General features: G+C 44.3%; 1 protein-coding gene across 3 annotated transcripts in view; it reads right to left on the reverse strand.

Annotated features, from left to right (window-relative positions):
- KCNK2 (potassium two pore domain channel subfamily K member 2) overlaps positions 1-17,694 on the reverse strand; it is a 174,381-nt gene that overhangs the window by 123,289 nt on the left and 33,398 nt on the right. Inside the window, exons 1-2 of one of the 3 annotated variants that reach the window (XM_050950248.1) lie at positions 13,416-13,504; positions 7,195-7,505 (exon numbers count right to left, since the gene is read on the reverse strand). In XM_050950248.1, the coding sequence (XP_050806205.1) occupies positions 7,195-7,505; position 13,416 (312 nt within the window). In that variant the 5' untranslated portion in view covers positions 13,417-13,504. Of the gene's footprint in view, positions 1-7,194; positions 7,506-9,770; positions 10,083-13,415; positions 13,505-17,694 lie in introns of those variants that run through there. The other 2 variants (XM_050950247.1, XM_050950246.1) reach the window with 2 other exon arrangements.

Below are 17,694 nucleotides of genomic sequence, written 5' to 3' on the forward strand. Positions count from 1 at the left end.
TGGATGGAAAGCGGGGTCTGGGTTAGGGGCCGACAGCTCGCGATCTCCCACGTAGTAACCTCGCAACCCCCTGAGGGGTCCCGACCCCCAGTGTGAGAACTCTGAGTCCTGATATATACAATACTATAATTTCACATGAGGATTGGCCAAAAATAGACTGATCATTAGAGATGTGTATTGCCAAATGTCTTCAAAACTCTGTTACTGAGCATGTCCGCACAAGTACAGCAGAGGATTCTACCAGGTACTTTGCAATGTACTCTGTGCATCTGAGATTGAAAACTGCCTCAAACATTTTCAGATTTTCAGCAGCAGGTATACTATAGGAACAATCCCACACTAGATCTAAAGAGATGTTTTCTGTCTCTGATTCCTGTAGTTCTTTGTATAACAGTTGCCAGAGTATTCCCAGGTCTACACGAACTTCTGCCAGCGCAGAGCTGGGTGGCAAAAAGACATACCAAGGAAGGTGTAAAGGATCCTTAGTAGAAATGAGAATCAGGCCCATATAAGTATACACACAGGCATATACTTTTAGCAACACCCACAACACCTTGAAGAACATCTACACTTTTATTCTGTTGTATGGCAATTCTTTGTTATGTTGACCCTGACATACAACACAAGATGCTCAGACTGAGCAACAGCAACAAAAACACTTCTCAGGTTATTTACATAGCTTTTGTTCAGCCAAAAAATGACACAGCAGCAAAGTCTCCGGCCACATTCCCTTCATGCAGTTTAGTAGTCTGAAAACTCTAAACGTGATTTAAAAAAACTGAACAAAACATAAGCCAGGCAGATCTTGCATCTCTAGAGCTCTCCATCCTGACTTCAGCAAGCCCATCTTTTTCTCTCCTGATAATGGCTGAGTCCCTTTTAAAGACCATCTCAGCTGAAAATTTGAAACCCTAGGTTTTAATCTAAAAAATGAACTGCTGCCTGGCTTTTTTTGTGACTCTTTCTATGGGGATGATAAAAAGCACTATAAGGGCATGCTCCCCTCGAAGAGGCACATATCTCATCACTGCCAACTTGATTGTTGCCATGCACAAAATATGGTAAACCAGGTGATATTGCCTGTAATGTTGATTTATATTAGACTGGCCTAAAATGACACTGAAAGTTGGCATCCAGTGTTTGAACCCTGACCCCACTGAGTACAGAGCCATTATGCCTATGGTTGTGCATGTTTTATGCCTTTAGTACTTAGGGAATATCTCAAAAATTGTTATGCATCTTGATTCAGCATGTAGGGTCACACATTGCTGTATGTCATCTCAGACAGGTTTTTATTACAGAATACAGAGCAGACAACTAGCATGGTTTCCACTGAAGATGGTTTGCAGCACTGGATCATGGAAGTTAGAGATGGAAAAAGTCACTAAGTCCATATCTCTACCCAAGCAGGAGTGATACCGCTGGACTGGGCTGACCCTCCCTCCCAGCCCCACCATCTGTGAGCAAGAGCCAGTTCATTATTCTGAGGCAGTGCTGTTTCACCAAAAAGGTGAGAGTGTCCCATTTCATTCGCCTTTTATATATTCTAAACTGCATAACATCTGTCCATTTTCTTGCGCTTCATATCAAAGCATATAGAAAACTGGAATACATTTCACACTCAGTACCCTGGAGTGATCCATACCCTCCCATGAAGCTGTAAAAAGACAGTCTTCCAGGAATTTAAAAGCCAGCCAAGAACATTGTGGGTGCTAAACAGCTGACATCAATATACAGTCTTGTTACCACAAAAGAACTGCTGCAGGGTATTTTGGATATTGAAGTCAAATGGCAAAGAGGAGCTTTTATTAGGGAAAAGGGAAACTAGATGGACACTAATAGGCTAGAAAGCAACAAAGAGTCCTGTGGCCCCTTATAGACTAACAGACATATTGGAGCATAAGCATTGGTGGGTGAATACCCACTTCGTCAGATGCGTGTAGTGGAAATTTCCAGAGGCAGGTATAAATATGCAGGCAAGAACCAGTCTAGAGATAACGAGGTTAGTTCAGTCAGGTAGGATGAGGCCAGCTTCTAGCAGTTGAGGTGTGAACACCAAGGGAGGAGAAACTGCGTTTTGTAGTTGGCAAGCCATTCACAGTCTTTGTTCAATCCTGAGCTGATAGTATCAAATTTGCAAATGAACCAAAGCTCAGCAGTTTCTCTTTGAAGTCTGGTCCTGAATTTGTGCTCTCAGTCTAGTCTTCCTGGTACGTTCATATCACCAAACCACTTCACAATTTAGTAGGATTGACCCCAACTAGAAGCTTCTGATGTTCAAGACTGTCCCAGAATAAGAATAACCAAATTATGCGGGTCAGAATTGATCTGGATTGGAAGACCCTTGCATCATAAACTGTCCAAGCTCTGGCTAGTGACAAATCAGAGTGAATATCTAGAACACTAAACTGAAAATGAAAAGTGTACAGTGTTTCACTATACAGTAGTTCGAAGTAAAAGTGAGACTAAAGAGAATATTGTAATGTGTATATTCTGTAATTTAATTTTCTTCACACACTACTAATCATTACAGCTACCTAATACTCTTGTGTGCATTATTTTCAGACATATTCCTTTAGAGGCTTTCTAAAGTATCATTCACACTGATGTGACTACTTTTTCTTCATCACACTCATTATTTTTGTATTCACATAGACTAATCAGAATTGAAGAAATGCTATATAAAAATTGTATTAAGAATCAGACATACTCAGAAAAGCCAAGTTATTTTCTTTAGTAATTTAGTATCTGTTCAAAGGTGCCAGGTGACAGCAGTGGGGTATGAAGTCTTCCATTTACCCTAACAAGATGCATAGTATTATTAGGAAAAAGTTCCTAACTGTCAGGGTGGTTAAACACTGGAATAAATTGCCTAGGGAGGTTGTGGAATCTCCATCTCTGGAGATATTTAAGAGTGAGTTAGATAAATGTCTATCAGGGATGTCTAGACAGTATTTGGTCCTGCCATGAGGGCAGGGGACTGGACTCAATGACCTCTCGTGGTCCCTTCCAGTCCTGGAATCTATGAATCTATGAATCTTCCCATGACTTTTAGGCCAAACATGCCTGAGCTGTGTTCTGGAAGGACTATCTCTAGCTATGAGTGACAATTCAGCACCAAGACAGGTTTCAGAGTAGCAGCCGTGTAGTCTGTATCCGCAAAAAGAACAGGAGAGACACTTCACAACAAGAGCTTGCTCTAAAGTAAAAAGTATTGTAGGGTTCAGGGAGAAAGGAATAGCTTCAATAACTTTAAAAGGTTACCATTTTTGGAACCCAACTTGACTAAAATATAAAATTCCTAAATTACAATAACTTTCCATATTTTACCAATTTAACTTAAAAAAATAACATACTCTAAAAACAACTTTGGTAAATCAGACCTCTGCCTTAAAAATTTGTAGTAAAACAAGTCTCTCATAGACTTTAAAGCCAAAAGGAACCATCATGATCATCTAGTCTGACCTCCAGTACATCACAGGCCACAAAATCTCACTCACCTGCTCCTCTAATAAACCCATAACCTTTGGCTGGGTTACTGAAGTCTTTAAATCATGTTACAGAGAATGCACCATTTATTCTAGTTCGAACCAGCAGATGAACCAGGCCCCATGCTGCAGAAGAAGGCAAAAAAAAAAAAAAAAAAAAAAAAAACGCAAAAAAAGCCTAACCTCCCCCCAGGGTCTCTGCCAATCTGATACAGGAGAAAATTCCTTTCCAAGCCCAAATATGGTGACTGGTTAGGTCCTGAGCATGTGGGAAAAACCTACCAGCTAGACACCTGGGAAAGAATTCTCTCTAGTAACTCATAGCCCTCCCAATCTAGTGCTGTTGGAGATATTTCCTAATAGCAGTTGCAGATGGGCCATATACCATCGTAGGCAATTGAATCATACCATCTCCTCCATGAATTCTGCAAGCTCAGTCTTGAAACAAGTTAGGATTTTTGTCCCCCACTATGCCACTTGGAAAGATGTTCCAAAACTTCACTCATCTGATGTAAAGCCCTATGTGGGACTATTTTTTTAATCCTGCTCCCATCCTGCCCTGCAATATCCACTCCCATCTGCTCCTGCATTGTTTCTTTTTTATTTATCCCACTCCCATCCGCAAAAACCTTAGATTCTGCAAATCCCACAAGAGAGACAGATTCCCCTGTGCTACCAAACAAAACAAAAAAACAACCCCACCACAACTGGTTAATATGTTATATGTATAAATGGAATTGAGACACAATTTTTACCACTAAAAGAATTTAAAAAATCTTGCTTTAACCATGTAAAAAACCACTTTAACTTCTCTTATAATAGACATTAATCTCGTTCAATCTCTCGCTTAAATTTAATTATTAAAACCTTTATTTAATAAAAAAGAAAAACTTGCTTTACACTGCTGAAATTCTATTTATGACAAACTGATGAGGGATTTAATGTTTTCCCACAAAATACGATAGTCTGATTTTTTTGCCCATCCAGTACCACCCACAATAAAACATTTTACCCACTCCCGCTATTATGGCAGTGGGCCCTATGTGATCCCAGTACCAGTGCAGGGCTCTACTTTGATGGTTATAAACCTTCATGTAATTTCAAACCTAAACTTATTGATGGCCAGTTTATAGTCATTTGTTCTTGTGCCAATATTGCCCTTAACTTAAATATTTGCTTTCCCTCCCTCGTGTTTATCCTTCTAATTTATTTATAGAGAGCAATTAGCTCTCCCTTCAGCCTTCATTTGGTTAGGTTATACAAGCCAAGCTCCTTAAGTCTCTTTTTGTAAGGTAGCTTCTCCAGGCCTCTGGTCATCCTAGTAACTCTTCTCTGCACCTGTGCCACTTTGATTTCATCTTTCTTAAACATGGGAGACCAAAACTGCACACAGGATTCCAGATATGGTCTCATCAGTGCCTTGTATAACAGAACTAACACTTCCCTAACTCTACTGGAAATACCTCGCCTGATGCAGCCTAGAATTGCATTAGCCTTTTTTACAGCTGCATCATATTGACAGCACATAGTCACCCCTGTCTTTCTCTTCTGTGGCTTCCAACTGATACGTCTCCAGTTTATAACAAAAATTCTAGCTGTTAGTCCCTAACACTTGCACTTTGTACTATTACATTTCATCCCATTTCTATTACTCCAATTTTCAAAGTCATCCACATTTTCTTGTATGACATTCCAGTCCTTTCTGTATTGGCTATACATCCCATTTTTGTGTCGTCCACAAATTTTACTAGCTCATTCCCACTTTTTGTGCCAAGGTCATTAACGAAAATGTTAAATAAGATTGGTTTCAAGAATGATTCCTGAGGAACTCAACTAGTAACCTCCTTCATCTTGACAGTTCACCTTTCAGTAGGACCAGTTGTAGTCTCCCTTTTACCCAGTTCCTTACTCACCTTTTGATTCTTGTATTAATCCCTATCTTCTCCAATTTAACTAATCAATTCCACTGTGGAACTGGATCAAATGCCTTACTGAAATCCAGGTAGATTACATCTAATGCATTTCCTTTGTCTAGAAAATCAGTTATCTTTTTAGTGATCTACTTTTTGTAAAAACATGTTGTATTTTATCCTAATTGCCTTTTTTACCTCTATGTCTTTAACTACTTTCAAAATTTGTTGTAAGACCTTGCATACAATTGAGGTCAAACTAATGGGCCTGTACTTTCCCAGATCACGTTTTTTCCTTTCTTAAAGGTAAGCATAGGCATTGACTCCATGTGTTCTCCAGGGCTGGAGCACCCAAGGGCAGGGGCGGCTCCAGGCCCCAGCATGCTAAGCACGTGCTTGGGGCGGCATGCTGTGGGGGGCGCTCTGCTGGTTGCTGAGAGGGCGGCAGGCAGGCAGCCTTCGGCAGCATGCCTGCTGAGGGCCCGCTGGTCCCGCGGCTCCAGTGGACCTCCCACAGGTGTGCCTGCGGAGGGTCCGCTGGTCCCACGGCTCCACCGAAGTCGCGGGACCAGCGGACCCTCCACAGGCACGCCTGCGGGAGGTCCACCGGAGCCGTGGGACCAGTGACTGGCAGAGTGCCCCCCGCAGCATGCCGCCATGCTTGGAGAGGCAAAATGTCTAGAGCCGCCCCTGCCCATGGGGAAAAATTAGTGGGTGCTCTGCACCCACCAGTAGCCAAGCTCCCCTCCCACCAGCCCCACCTCCTCTTCCCCCCCCAAAGCATGTCACGTCCCCACTATTCTGCCTACCTCCCAGTGCTTCCTGCCTAGCCACCTCCAAACAGCTGTTTGGCAGTGTTAGCACGCTTGGGTATGAGGAGGAGTGGGAACGTGGCACACTCAGGGGAGGAGGCAGGGAAGAGGCAGGGGCGGGATGGGGATTTGGGAAAGGAGTTGGAATATTGGCAGGGAGGGGGTGGAGTTGGGTGGGGACTTTGGGGAAGGGGTGGGAAGGGGCAGGGCCTCATAGAAGGGGTGGCGTGGGGGCAGGGCAGGGAGCAGGGGCAGAGCCAGAGCACCCATGGGAAAGGGGGGAAGTCGGCGCCTATGAATATAAGTATTAAATTTGCAATTCTCCAGTCATAAGTTACAACCCCTGAGTTCACAGTGCCATTTGAAACACCTGAGAATATGATTAGCCAGATCATCGGGTGGTATAAGCTGACTTCAACAGAGTGACGCTGATTTATACCAGCTGAGGATTTAGCCTTTCGCTGTTGAAAAAAAACTTAAAAATATCAAGATTTATAATGGAAATAGCTAGCTAATATTATTTTGCTGCATTTAAAACAAAAAACTGTGGAAATAAATGTCCAGCTAAAAGTGAGAATTGTTTGCTAAAGTAATGATAAATCTCAACTTTCTTAAGGTAATGTTTGGCCATCCTCTGCTTTCCTAATATTGACAAAGCAAGTAAGGCTTAATCAACACACCCATTCCTTTGCGAACTATTAAATTATACATATTGCTAATGAATAGTCATTTAATTGGCACAGGAGCATTCAATTTAAAAGTTGTCTATAATGCACACTGAACATAAAAAAATTAGCAATGACTTTTCAGCTGAAGCCTCATTTGAAAATGCTATTGTCAACTTTTCTGTCTTAAGTTAGCCTTCTTGCTACATTTGCAGCTCAAATGCTGATACAGTGGTGTCCCATTTATTACAGAACCATTACTATAGAAGAGTACATTCTTCTAAATCATATGAACAAGTTACTTTTTTGCATGAATTACCTGAATTAGTTCATCGAGCTCCGATGCATTCACACAGGAATGCTCAGATACAAATGTCTGCTTCTGAATCACAATGGTGGCTCTTTGGGAAGTTTCATGTGGCTGTTCCAGGGCTTTGAAGACAGTAGCTCCAATTATTAAATATACAACAACCACCAGAAAAATCGTTGAGACTGTCTTCCATTTCATAACATTAATAGCCGAATCACATTCCTCTCGTGATGAGAGCACTGTGGGTTTTGTAGAAAATGATAGCCGTGGTTTGGAGTTCTGAGTGGCAGATTTGGGATCCAGCAAGTCAGGTGCCGCCACTAATAAAACAGAAAAAGAATGTTAACATCCACAGCGTTGGACAGAGGTGTATTTATCTGTACACCCTTCTTGCCAGAAGGTTACAGAGATCCTATTAATTCAACATAGAGTTTATAGATAATTGTGTTGTTATAAATGCATTTCACTTGTACATCATATTATATTACTACAGAATGACTGGTTTCATCAACTGCTAGGCCTAATAACATGCTATTTATATGTACACACATGCATATACTCACTTGCATTGTTTACTATAGATATATCTTCTCTATAAATACTCTGCAAGTGTAATTCTAACATGCAGTGTTTCCTCTATTTTCGTGTGTTCCTTTGAATCAGTATAAAAAGGTATTTTTCAGTAGAGTATCCTCACATCTTGAACAATCTTAGGCATTGCTAGTATGCTTCTCAGACTACATTTTTAGTTCAGCGTTAAAAAACTATCAGGAAAACAGGACTTACATATGCTCAACTCTGCATTCAGACACTCATTAGAACATTTGCAGTTCACTTCCAAACTCCCCACACAGGTAACTATAAAAATGATTCATTCTTACTCCTAACAGTTTGAAAGTGTTGGCTAAACCCTTTTAGGAAATTCCAGGAACACATGTGCATGCCTATTGGAAAAGTCAATCATCTTATTATAGGATATTTGATTTTTTACTGCTACAAGAAACCCACTGGGGCAGTTATGATCACCTGTGTGTGTTATCAAGTAGCCCCATAATGCATGTGATTACAAGTAACTGCACTAGTAATTAAATAAGAATAATCCACATCAAGTACACTTCAAGGTCTCCAGAGGGAAGATTGCATCAACAATACAATATTTAAAATTATTAATATATTTTGAATGGCTGCAACACCACTTTCAGCTGTTGTGGGGAAGGCCTACTTCTAAATGTAGATTCAAAAGTCTCTCTCCCAGGTCTCTGGAAGCTGGGCATGCCCCCAGAGGAGGGAGGGAGTGTCATTTTCCACAGGGATAGGATCTCCAGTACTCGCTGGAGGTTAACCTACAGGGTTAGAGGAGCTCACATTAAAAAATAATCGTGCAATACAGGTCAGAATAAAGGCAGACCTAGGAAATTAATGCAGTGGACCTGAACCCTGGGAGATGGGGGAGGGTTAGAGGATGAAAAGGCAGCCCCCAAATGAAAAAGCTCTGCCTGTGTCTCAGTGCACAGCTGTGATATAGTTACTGTTCAGCTACTAGAAAACTAGAATCTGGTTCTAACCGGGAGCACCAGACCAGCATGTAAATACCCTTGGAGTGTAGTGGGCGTGGAACACCGTATGAGGCTATTGATATGCCCCTGGACAAAAATCGGTGTGTGTGGCTAAGTTTGGGAAGGACACCTGATTTAATAACTGCTCCTTCCAGCTGCGCTCTCTCCTCGGATTGACGTGATCTGTGATGGGGGAGGGGAAGGGAAGCACCATCACATTTTCCTTTCAGTCAGAGCTCCCCTTGCCACTCGGAATTTTTCCTATTATCACGACCCTCTGTCTCCAAACCCAAAACTGGGGGCACCTCAGGCTACACCAAGCCTCGTGCTGTAGACTAGGAAACGGCTCCTCTTTCTGCTTGGCTTGGACACTTGCAGACAGACACACACGCATCCCAGCACCATGAAGAAGGGTAGACCTGTCCCCAGTCCTCCTGCTACATTCCCCCTGCAGCCCGCTGAATGCAGCTAACAAAGGAGAACTGGATGGCTGTGAGGAACCCTAAACTGATCCACCCAGTGATGCTCCGCAAACCTCCCATCAACTTCCCCAGCCCCCTGCTGACACCCATCCACCTTGCCAGGAGACGGGATAATGCAGTCGACAAGGACATTTTCACACCCCCGAGAGGAGCAAAACGTGAACGCTGGCCCCTGGCCCCCTTCCTCTGCTCCTCTCGCCAGCTCGCAAAGATGCGCTGGGTTTAAAGCGCTTGCAAAAGGCATCCTTGCAGAGCGGGGTTTGGCTGGAGAAATGGTCCGGGTGGGAGCCCGGAGCCCAGCCCGACCCTCCCGGACAGGGGGAGCTACACCCACCTTAGACAAAAGAGAAGTGATAGAAACAAAAGCCCGGCGGGTGTTTAACCGAGCCTGCAAAATCCGGGACGGAGGCGCAGGAAGGAAAGGGGTGAAGAGGGGGACTGAGCAGCCCTGGGTCCCTCCTGCGAGGAGGCACTGGGAAAGCAATGGAGCATGCAGCATTCAGACAGACTGTGATCTAGAAACACACGCCATTGTGCCAGTACTCACTTCTTATTTACAGACCCGGCGCCCTCTCCTTTCTTCACGGGCAGGCATTTTTTCAGGGCTTGGGTAGGTGCCGTTTGACCAAATGGAAAAAGAAAGAGACACAGAGAGAAGGACCAGACCCAGGGCAGGTTTGCTGCTGCTGCGCTCAGATTCCGCGCGGAGCGGAGCCTGGCGTTCTCCCTGTCACTGGAGGGGTGTGTGTGTGTGGGTGTGGGTGTGAGAGAGAAAGAGATCACCCTATGAAAGAGATCGCTCTCTCTCTGTGTGATCACCCTGTGTGTGATTGTCCTGTGTGCGTGTGTGATTACTCAGTGTGTGTGATTATGTGTGTGTGTGTGTGTGTGTGTGTGTGTGTGTTATGGCCCTGGCTGTGTGTGTAAGATCACCCTCTCTCTGTGTGAGATCGCCTTGTATGTGTGACCACCCTGTGTGTGTGTAACTCGCTCGGGCACCGTGTGTGTATCAGCCTCTTTCGGTGTGTGACTGCCAGTCCCTGAGGTGTGTCTGTCACAATCTCAGTGTGTCTCTGTCTTTTGATCTGTGTGTGTGTATCCGCATCCCGCTTTCGCTCAGTGTGGGCGGGGGCCTGTCTCCTCTCGGCCCCTCTGTCTTTCTCCCATGTGCATCTCAGCCCCGGTGCCTGCTTCTCACGCGGTGTCTGTGCCCCTGCTCCGTCACTTTGTCTCAGGCACTGAGCGTGGGGAGCCTGACTCTGGGTGCAGCTGTGTGTGTGTGTGGGGGGGGGGAATGTTGCTTCCCCCGGTGTATCCCAGCCGCTGGGCGCGTCTCCCCCTCCCTCCCTCCACCCCGCTCCAGCGCCAGGGGCAGCTGCACCCTCATCTCCGTGAGCTGCTCGGCATTTCTACCGGCCAGAGCCCTAACAAGGGGAGGGGAGTGAGGCACTTGCCTCAGGCACACAAAGTGCAGGGGCACAGAAAGCGATGGAGGGAAAAAAAGCCGCTGTCACCAGATATTTATAACCCAGGTGATCTGCTCCCAGCCCCACCTGTCGCCCCCCCGCGCCTCCCCGAGTGTCCCCCAGCCCAAACTTGCTCCCGCTCCCACTCCCACCACCCTTCCCAGCCCAGAGCAGAGCAGCTCCATGCTGCCTCCCTGCAGAAACTGCTGCCACAGGGTCCTAGCGCCCCCCCCATCTGCTCTGACTCTGAGCCTGCCCTTCCCCCTCAGACCCTTTCATTTTCCAATGGGACCCTCCAGCAGCACAGGGTCCCCCCTCCGCCTGCAGTCACCACTCCTGCCCCATGCTGGGCAAGAAGGTAGCCCCATCCCTCACTCCCAGTGAGGCTACAGTCAGGGGCAACAGCAGGGGAGGAGACGCACACAGCACCTCCCGGCACCGACCACAGGGGAAGCGAGGGAGATGCCTGGACCTGAGAGCGGCCCTACGAACCCACGCAGTGACAGTGGTGGGGATGAGTGTACTGCTGCAGGGGGCAGGAAAGGGGGATTCCTCCCCCAGAGCTTGCTGCTGCCGGCAGGGAAAGGGCTGGGGGGAGTCCTCCTCTCTGGCCCCTTCCCAGAGCAGCCTGCCTGCACCCCAAACTCATCCCCAGCCCTGCCCCAGAGCCCACACCCCCAGTCAGAGCTTTCACTCCCCCACCGCACCCTCAACCCTAAACACCTTATCCCCAGTTCCAGCCAGAGCCCTCATCTCCCTGCACCATTACCTGAGCCCCTCCCATTCCCAGCCCCAGACAGAGCCCTCACCCCCACACCCCTACTCTCACCCTGAGCCCCTCTCACGCTCCAAACCCCTCATCTGCAGACACAACCCAGAGCCCTTACCCCTGAACCCCATCCCTCTGTACCCCCTCCCATCCCCAAACTCTCTCTCAATCCTGTACCCCAGCCTATGGCTTGCACCCCAGACCTCCTCCCTCACCCATACTCCCTCCCACAGCCTTGGGCAGGTGAGGGGGCAGAGTTTGGGTGGGGGTGGGTTCTGGGCATGACTAAAATTTCTACAAACCTGCCAACCCAGATCCTGCCCTGCAAACCTGAACTCCCAGCATTCTCAGGACACATGCTGATCCCTAGTGGCCACTGCTGATATCCAGCACCTCCCTCCTCTCTTAACCTGTGAGTCTCTCTCTGGATTGGAACTGGACTGGAACCAAAGACCATCTTGGAAGCAACATTACCAGCCAAAGCAGTCAAAAATCATGAGTTGACCCCCCAAAATCACAGGCTTTACCTCCACCGCTTCATTTGTTCTTTGATGGCAATTCAGCGGCAGGCCCTTCCCTCCAAGAGGGACTGAGGGACCCACTGCTGAATTGCCACTGAAGAGCTGGCCCTGGGGGAGGTCGCAATTTTATATTCTTGCCTCAGGCTCAAAAATACCTAGTTATGGCTCTGCTACCTGTCCCCTTCACTCGGCAGCGCAAGTACCAGGCTGAGGCAGATGCTGCAGGGATGAAGTGAGGAGAAGGCAGTTAAGAGAAGAGGTCTGTGCAGGAGAGATAAATCCCAAACTGGTGGGTGCTGACTTGGAAGCCCCCGGGGGAGCGCACTGGGGTGGAGGAAAAGCCAACAGCCACCCCCAGCACTGAGACACAAGACCTGCTCCTGGTCTTCGCCACGGCCCCTCGGGGATCTTCCTCCCACAGCTTCCCCAAGGGAACTTTTGAACGTGACGAAATATCACTGTAGAGAGCAGAGAGCCGTCAGGCTAGGCTTAGGAAAGTTTGAGTGTAGTGAGCTCCCACATCCCGGGGACCCCATCTATTTCTTCCTCCTCCGCAGCTCTGTGTTGTAACCCCTGATTCGGTTCTTTGCTGGGAGGAGTTTATCACTTGGCAGCAGAGAGTCACCGCTTGGTACCTCTCCCATACCATGAACAATCTTCTGCTTGCTTCCCCTTTAAATCGGAACTATAAATGAGAGACTCTGCTTCCTCTGAGATTTTAGTCCTTGAGATGCATGAAATTATTGTTATGTTTGTCACAGATGGATCTGAGGTCTCCTGGTTATCTGTCAGCTGTGACAATACCCTTGGGTCAGTTTCACAAGTGGTTAATAGGTGGATGCCCTTGCAGGGTAAAATGTATAGCCAATATGCACCAATAAATAGTTACAGTACCATCCATCAGCCATTCTTCCTCTCCTGGCCAAAAAAAGGTCAGAACAAATACAAAGGCTGTATCGTTAAAACTGCTGAAGTATGGCATTCCTCCCATATTTTATAGGCTATAATCCTCCTTGAATCAGAAGCACTATCACTAAGCTGACTTATTTTAACGTCTCTCCCTCTTAAAGTGACATGATACAATTGGACAAATGGATACATTACTGAGTTCCCCAGAACTCTGATTGCAGCAGTATCCATCATGCCAGTCTTCTCTAGGATGTTCATGTCTCTACAGGACACAGAGTATAACTCTAAATCTCATCTGCTGTTTCAGTCTGAGATTTGCAGACTATTCACCACCATTGTTGCCTAGCAAAACAGTTGTTGAATAATAAGAGACATTGGGCCAAATTAAAAAAATCCAGTTGCAAATTGTGGTTAAATCACCGTTTCATCGTCTTAAGAGCACAATCTTGAAACAATTCAAAACATGTAAGTAATTTCATTCATGCAAGTATTCTACTCAGACTTGTCACCTGAGTAAAATTACTCACTAGTTTAAATAGTTGCAGAATCCAGTTAGCCAGTGGGGCTGTCACTGCTTATTTGCATGACCCAGCTCTCTTCCTTTAGGGCTTGGAACATTTCATACATAAAACACCACCTCTTTTCCCCAGTCCCCTGAAAGGGTTGCCACCCCTAAGGCTGTACAAATACTTTCTGTTCTTCTTATGTGGAAAATAATCATTTCACAGGATTCCTTCCAATCCTTATGGGAAAAAGAGCATGAACACTTTCTTCCATGCAGCGCTGAGACAGTAAGGAATACTATGGAAAATAATACCACATGTCTTTCTTTAGTTATCTAAATATTTTGAATGGATTCTTTTTCCTGAGTTCTTACAAAGTGCTCAAATGGGGCCAGATCCACTCCCCATAATTTGAAATCAATGGGAACCTTCTGATGACTTCATTGGGTTTCGATCAGGCCCTAAATCAATATATTCTGTGAAACAGGTAGAACCTATTTTGAAGACACAAGAAACTCCACTCCAGGAATTACTGTATTGTACCCACAAATCGGATACCTGAGAAGCAGTCTCTGGGAAATTAATATCAATCTGTCAACTGCATACACTTCTTAGCTATCACTTTCCACCTGAGGCAATCACTGGTAACGTTCTTGACTGATGTTTATTGCTTTCTCAGAAAGAAGTCTAGCTATGCCATGGCACCCACTTTCTCTGCACTCAGCGCTAATGCTACAAGATGTGACATTTTTATGAGAGGCTTCTTGAAATCCAGAAAGAACAACATTTCCATTGGTGAGGTACAACAAAAATTGTTGTGTAGAGCAACTCATTTTCTTGAGGCCTTCTAGAGCTCCAGCATCTATTCTTTAGAGTCATGACCTCCTATGTGTTTGTTGTAACCTACACCGCATACTGTTTGAATATTGTGTATGACCATTTTGCCCTCAGAGGTGAAGCTGATATTTGAACAGTTTGAAGTGTCAGGATTGTAGCAGTTCTGAACTTTACTAAACAAACACACTCGAATGCAGCTCATTGCTAACAAAACATACCACCACCCAGCATGGACAGGATTAAATAATAGGAGGGGTTACAACAGGAGACTCTAAAAGGAGAATCTGCACAAACTCAGAAGTTCTAAAGTGCTCAACACAGGGAAGTAAAACAGTACATTAAAGTTATGTCAAAACGTCTATTACATGTTAATTACAGAGAGAGTGAGGGGACATATTACCAGCAGAATGGCAAAATTAATCACATACAATGGCTGCTGAAAGCTGCTCAAAAGATGGGATATGCTAAAAGTAGGTTCAGCAGAGATAGATGGATGGGAAGAGTGCAGGTGAAGGAGTCAAAGTTACATGATAAACAACATATTCATACTAAAAACAGCTATAGCCAATCTAAATATAGATATTACAAGAACATACCTGTGGGGAAATTTGGTTGTTTCACAAAAATACATCACCATCAACAGAGTTGTTTCAGTGTAACAGGAAAAGGCCTGACTGTCAAAATAGCCCCATCTCTTGGGGGGCACTTCCTTTATTCCCCTACAAGTGCAGGGGCACTTCCTGTCTGAAAGGCGAGTCCTTCACTCTTAACAAAGAGCAGTTGCATTAAGTCTGGAGTTAGTGACTCTTCCTTAGCCTTCTCACTGCTCGCTTATGGCAACTTCTCCTCCCTTTCCTTCTCTGCTTGGCCTGATAAAAGGCTTGCAGTTCAGTATTTAATATTTATTTGGTCACTGATAATTTCTCTGTTCCCAAAGGATTACCACAGTGGGATTTCATTATGGGGAAAATTCTACTGCCCTCCCTGTGCAAGACAGAGTTTTGGGACCCCTGTCAGAAACACGGCATCTCAGACCTAACCACACAGGAGAGGCAGGTTGGGGGGCAGGGCAGGGCAAGAAGCTGGGCATGTTTTGTTACCTGCAGACATATTTATGCACCGTCTTCCTGCCAGTGAACGGGAGTGCAGCTCTGGTGCTGAAGTAGTGGTTGTGAAGTGGCTTTTTTGCCTTTTTGCAACTTGAAGTGCCATGTATTTCCTTACAAATTCCTGAACTTTGATGGGACTATTCACATACTTAAGAGCTCCACATATGCTTAAATGCTTTGACGGATCAGGGCCTTAGAGCATGGGCTACGTGCTAGATATAGAATTCAGGCTGTGTGTTGGGGGGGAGGGTATACCATCTGGCCCTATAAACATAGTGAAGCTTCTGTGTAGCAGGAGTGGAAATTTATTTAAAAGCATAGAAGCAACTTGAGACTTTCAGAAAAGGCCAGACCCTAGAACCTTTTGATGTCAGTGGCAAAAATTAAATGAAGTTTCATTATAGCTAAGTTCAATATAAGCAAGTGCTACTGTACTTGGTTTACAAAGTTAATTTTAAACTTCATTTTATTCATTCAGCGGTCTTTTTTAAAGTGGTCTGTCTCTAAGTTTCTTTGGAGACATTAAAATCTCCCTGCCAGGTCTTAGCAGGGCTGATGAGGACATTGGGGCCATATTCTGCCATTAAAGTGTTAGTCATATCCTTCCATGGAAATCTGCATTAATAACAAATAATGACTTAGGGCTTGTCCCTCCCACATGCAGATGGGATGGGTATAGGCTGTTCTCAGAAGCTGTGTAGGCAGAAACCTCACAGTACAGTTCAAGTAGGGGTGCACTCAGTTTGGTGCACTGCAAACTGTACCTAGATTTTCTTCTAAATGCACATGTAGCCAAAATAAGGTACAGTGGGACACATTGGGCATGCCCATCACAGCCGTCCTAAGCCTTCACTCACAATCTGGAAATTGTTATGCCTCCTAGGAACCAGGGTGCAGCCCCTACCACTCCCAACCTACCTGGCTGCTAAATGGTGTTGCACAGAGCTCAGCCACTCCCATCTCCTATAATGTCTCTCCTAATGCACCACTACTATCCCTCTGAAGGTATGAGCACATCAGTTCTCATGAATGTTATGAAAGACTTACCGCACTAACATTGCATCAACCGATGTTTGAAATCAGACTATATTTAATCATAATATTTTACTGAAGAAAAAACATGTTGAGAATAGACATCAATAAGTAACACTTCAATAATAGTAATTATTACACCTCTGTGTCTGATTTACAGTGTGATAAATTATTTGCAAAGCAGCTAAACAATTCTCTCACATCATCAGTCTGTAGAAAAATGTTTGTATATACCCGTCTATTTTCATACAACACAGTTGTCAGTCTTAACTGGGCTCCAATTCTTTCCATCTCTCATAAATCTTATTCACATACAGTAAGTGAGAAGCCGTTTTAGAATTCATGAAGTAGTTGCTGTTGTAATTAATATTGTAAATCTGTATTTTTCTTCACTGGCTTGCTAATCTCCCAGTGGGTTTCTCTCCCTGCCCATGTCATATTATAAGATCTAATAGGATTTATTTCTCAACTTTTTTTTTTTTTTTTTTTTTTTTTTTTTTTTTAGTATTTGCTTTCACAAAACTGTTATCCTTGGACTATCTCAGAAGAGGTAGTTATGACAAAGTCTTTGTTGCCACATTTCAGCAGATAAATGTGAATTGCTGTCTGTCATCATGTTATGGATTACTTGCACGCAGAAAAAATGGATTACTATTTTGAATTAATATTTTATTGTGGAAGAAAAGCTAGCGGTGCTCTGGGCTGCTTCCAAAATTCATTGCCAATGTTCTTCTGTAATTAACTTTGTTTCTTTTCTTTATTTTTGCCTAATTAGTCTAGATTCAGAGCAGGAGATTGACAAGCAGGAGATCTAGGTTCTATCACTGGCTCTATCACCCATTTATACAAGTCATGTAAGTTCCCTGGTAGATTTTCATGGCAGTCTTGGAATACTGATGATCTAGATATATAGACATGATCTTTCTATTTTGTATACAGACAGAGAGGCAGTGATAGACTACACTAATACAAAAAAAGACATGCATGTGCTATTACATGCATTAGGCCTGACAAAACAATCTTATTTAGGTAACATTTGCACTGACTGTAACGGCAGTTTGGCTTCAGCAAGAAAGTAAAGGCCTTGCCTTGCAGAGCTCAGAATCTCCCTTTTACATTTGTAAAGCACCACATACATATTTTATGGCACTCTAGTAATAGCTCCAGTGATCTCTACTACAACATCTGTAAACAAATATATATATAAGGGCTGTCGCGGTTAACTCATGCAAAGACATGATTAACTCAAAAAAAATAATCATGATTTAAAAAATTAATTGTGATTAATCACAGTTTTAATTGCACTATTAAAGAATACCAATTAA

Source organism: Gopherus flavomarginatus, chromosome 4, assembly GCF_025201925.1.
Source record: "Gopherus flavomarginatus isolate rGopFla2 chromosome 4, rGopFla2.mat.asm, whole genome shotgun sequence".
NCBI classification, from domain to species: Eukaryota; Metazoa; Chordata; order Testudines; family Testudinidae; genus Gopherus; species Gopherus flavomarginatus.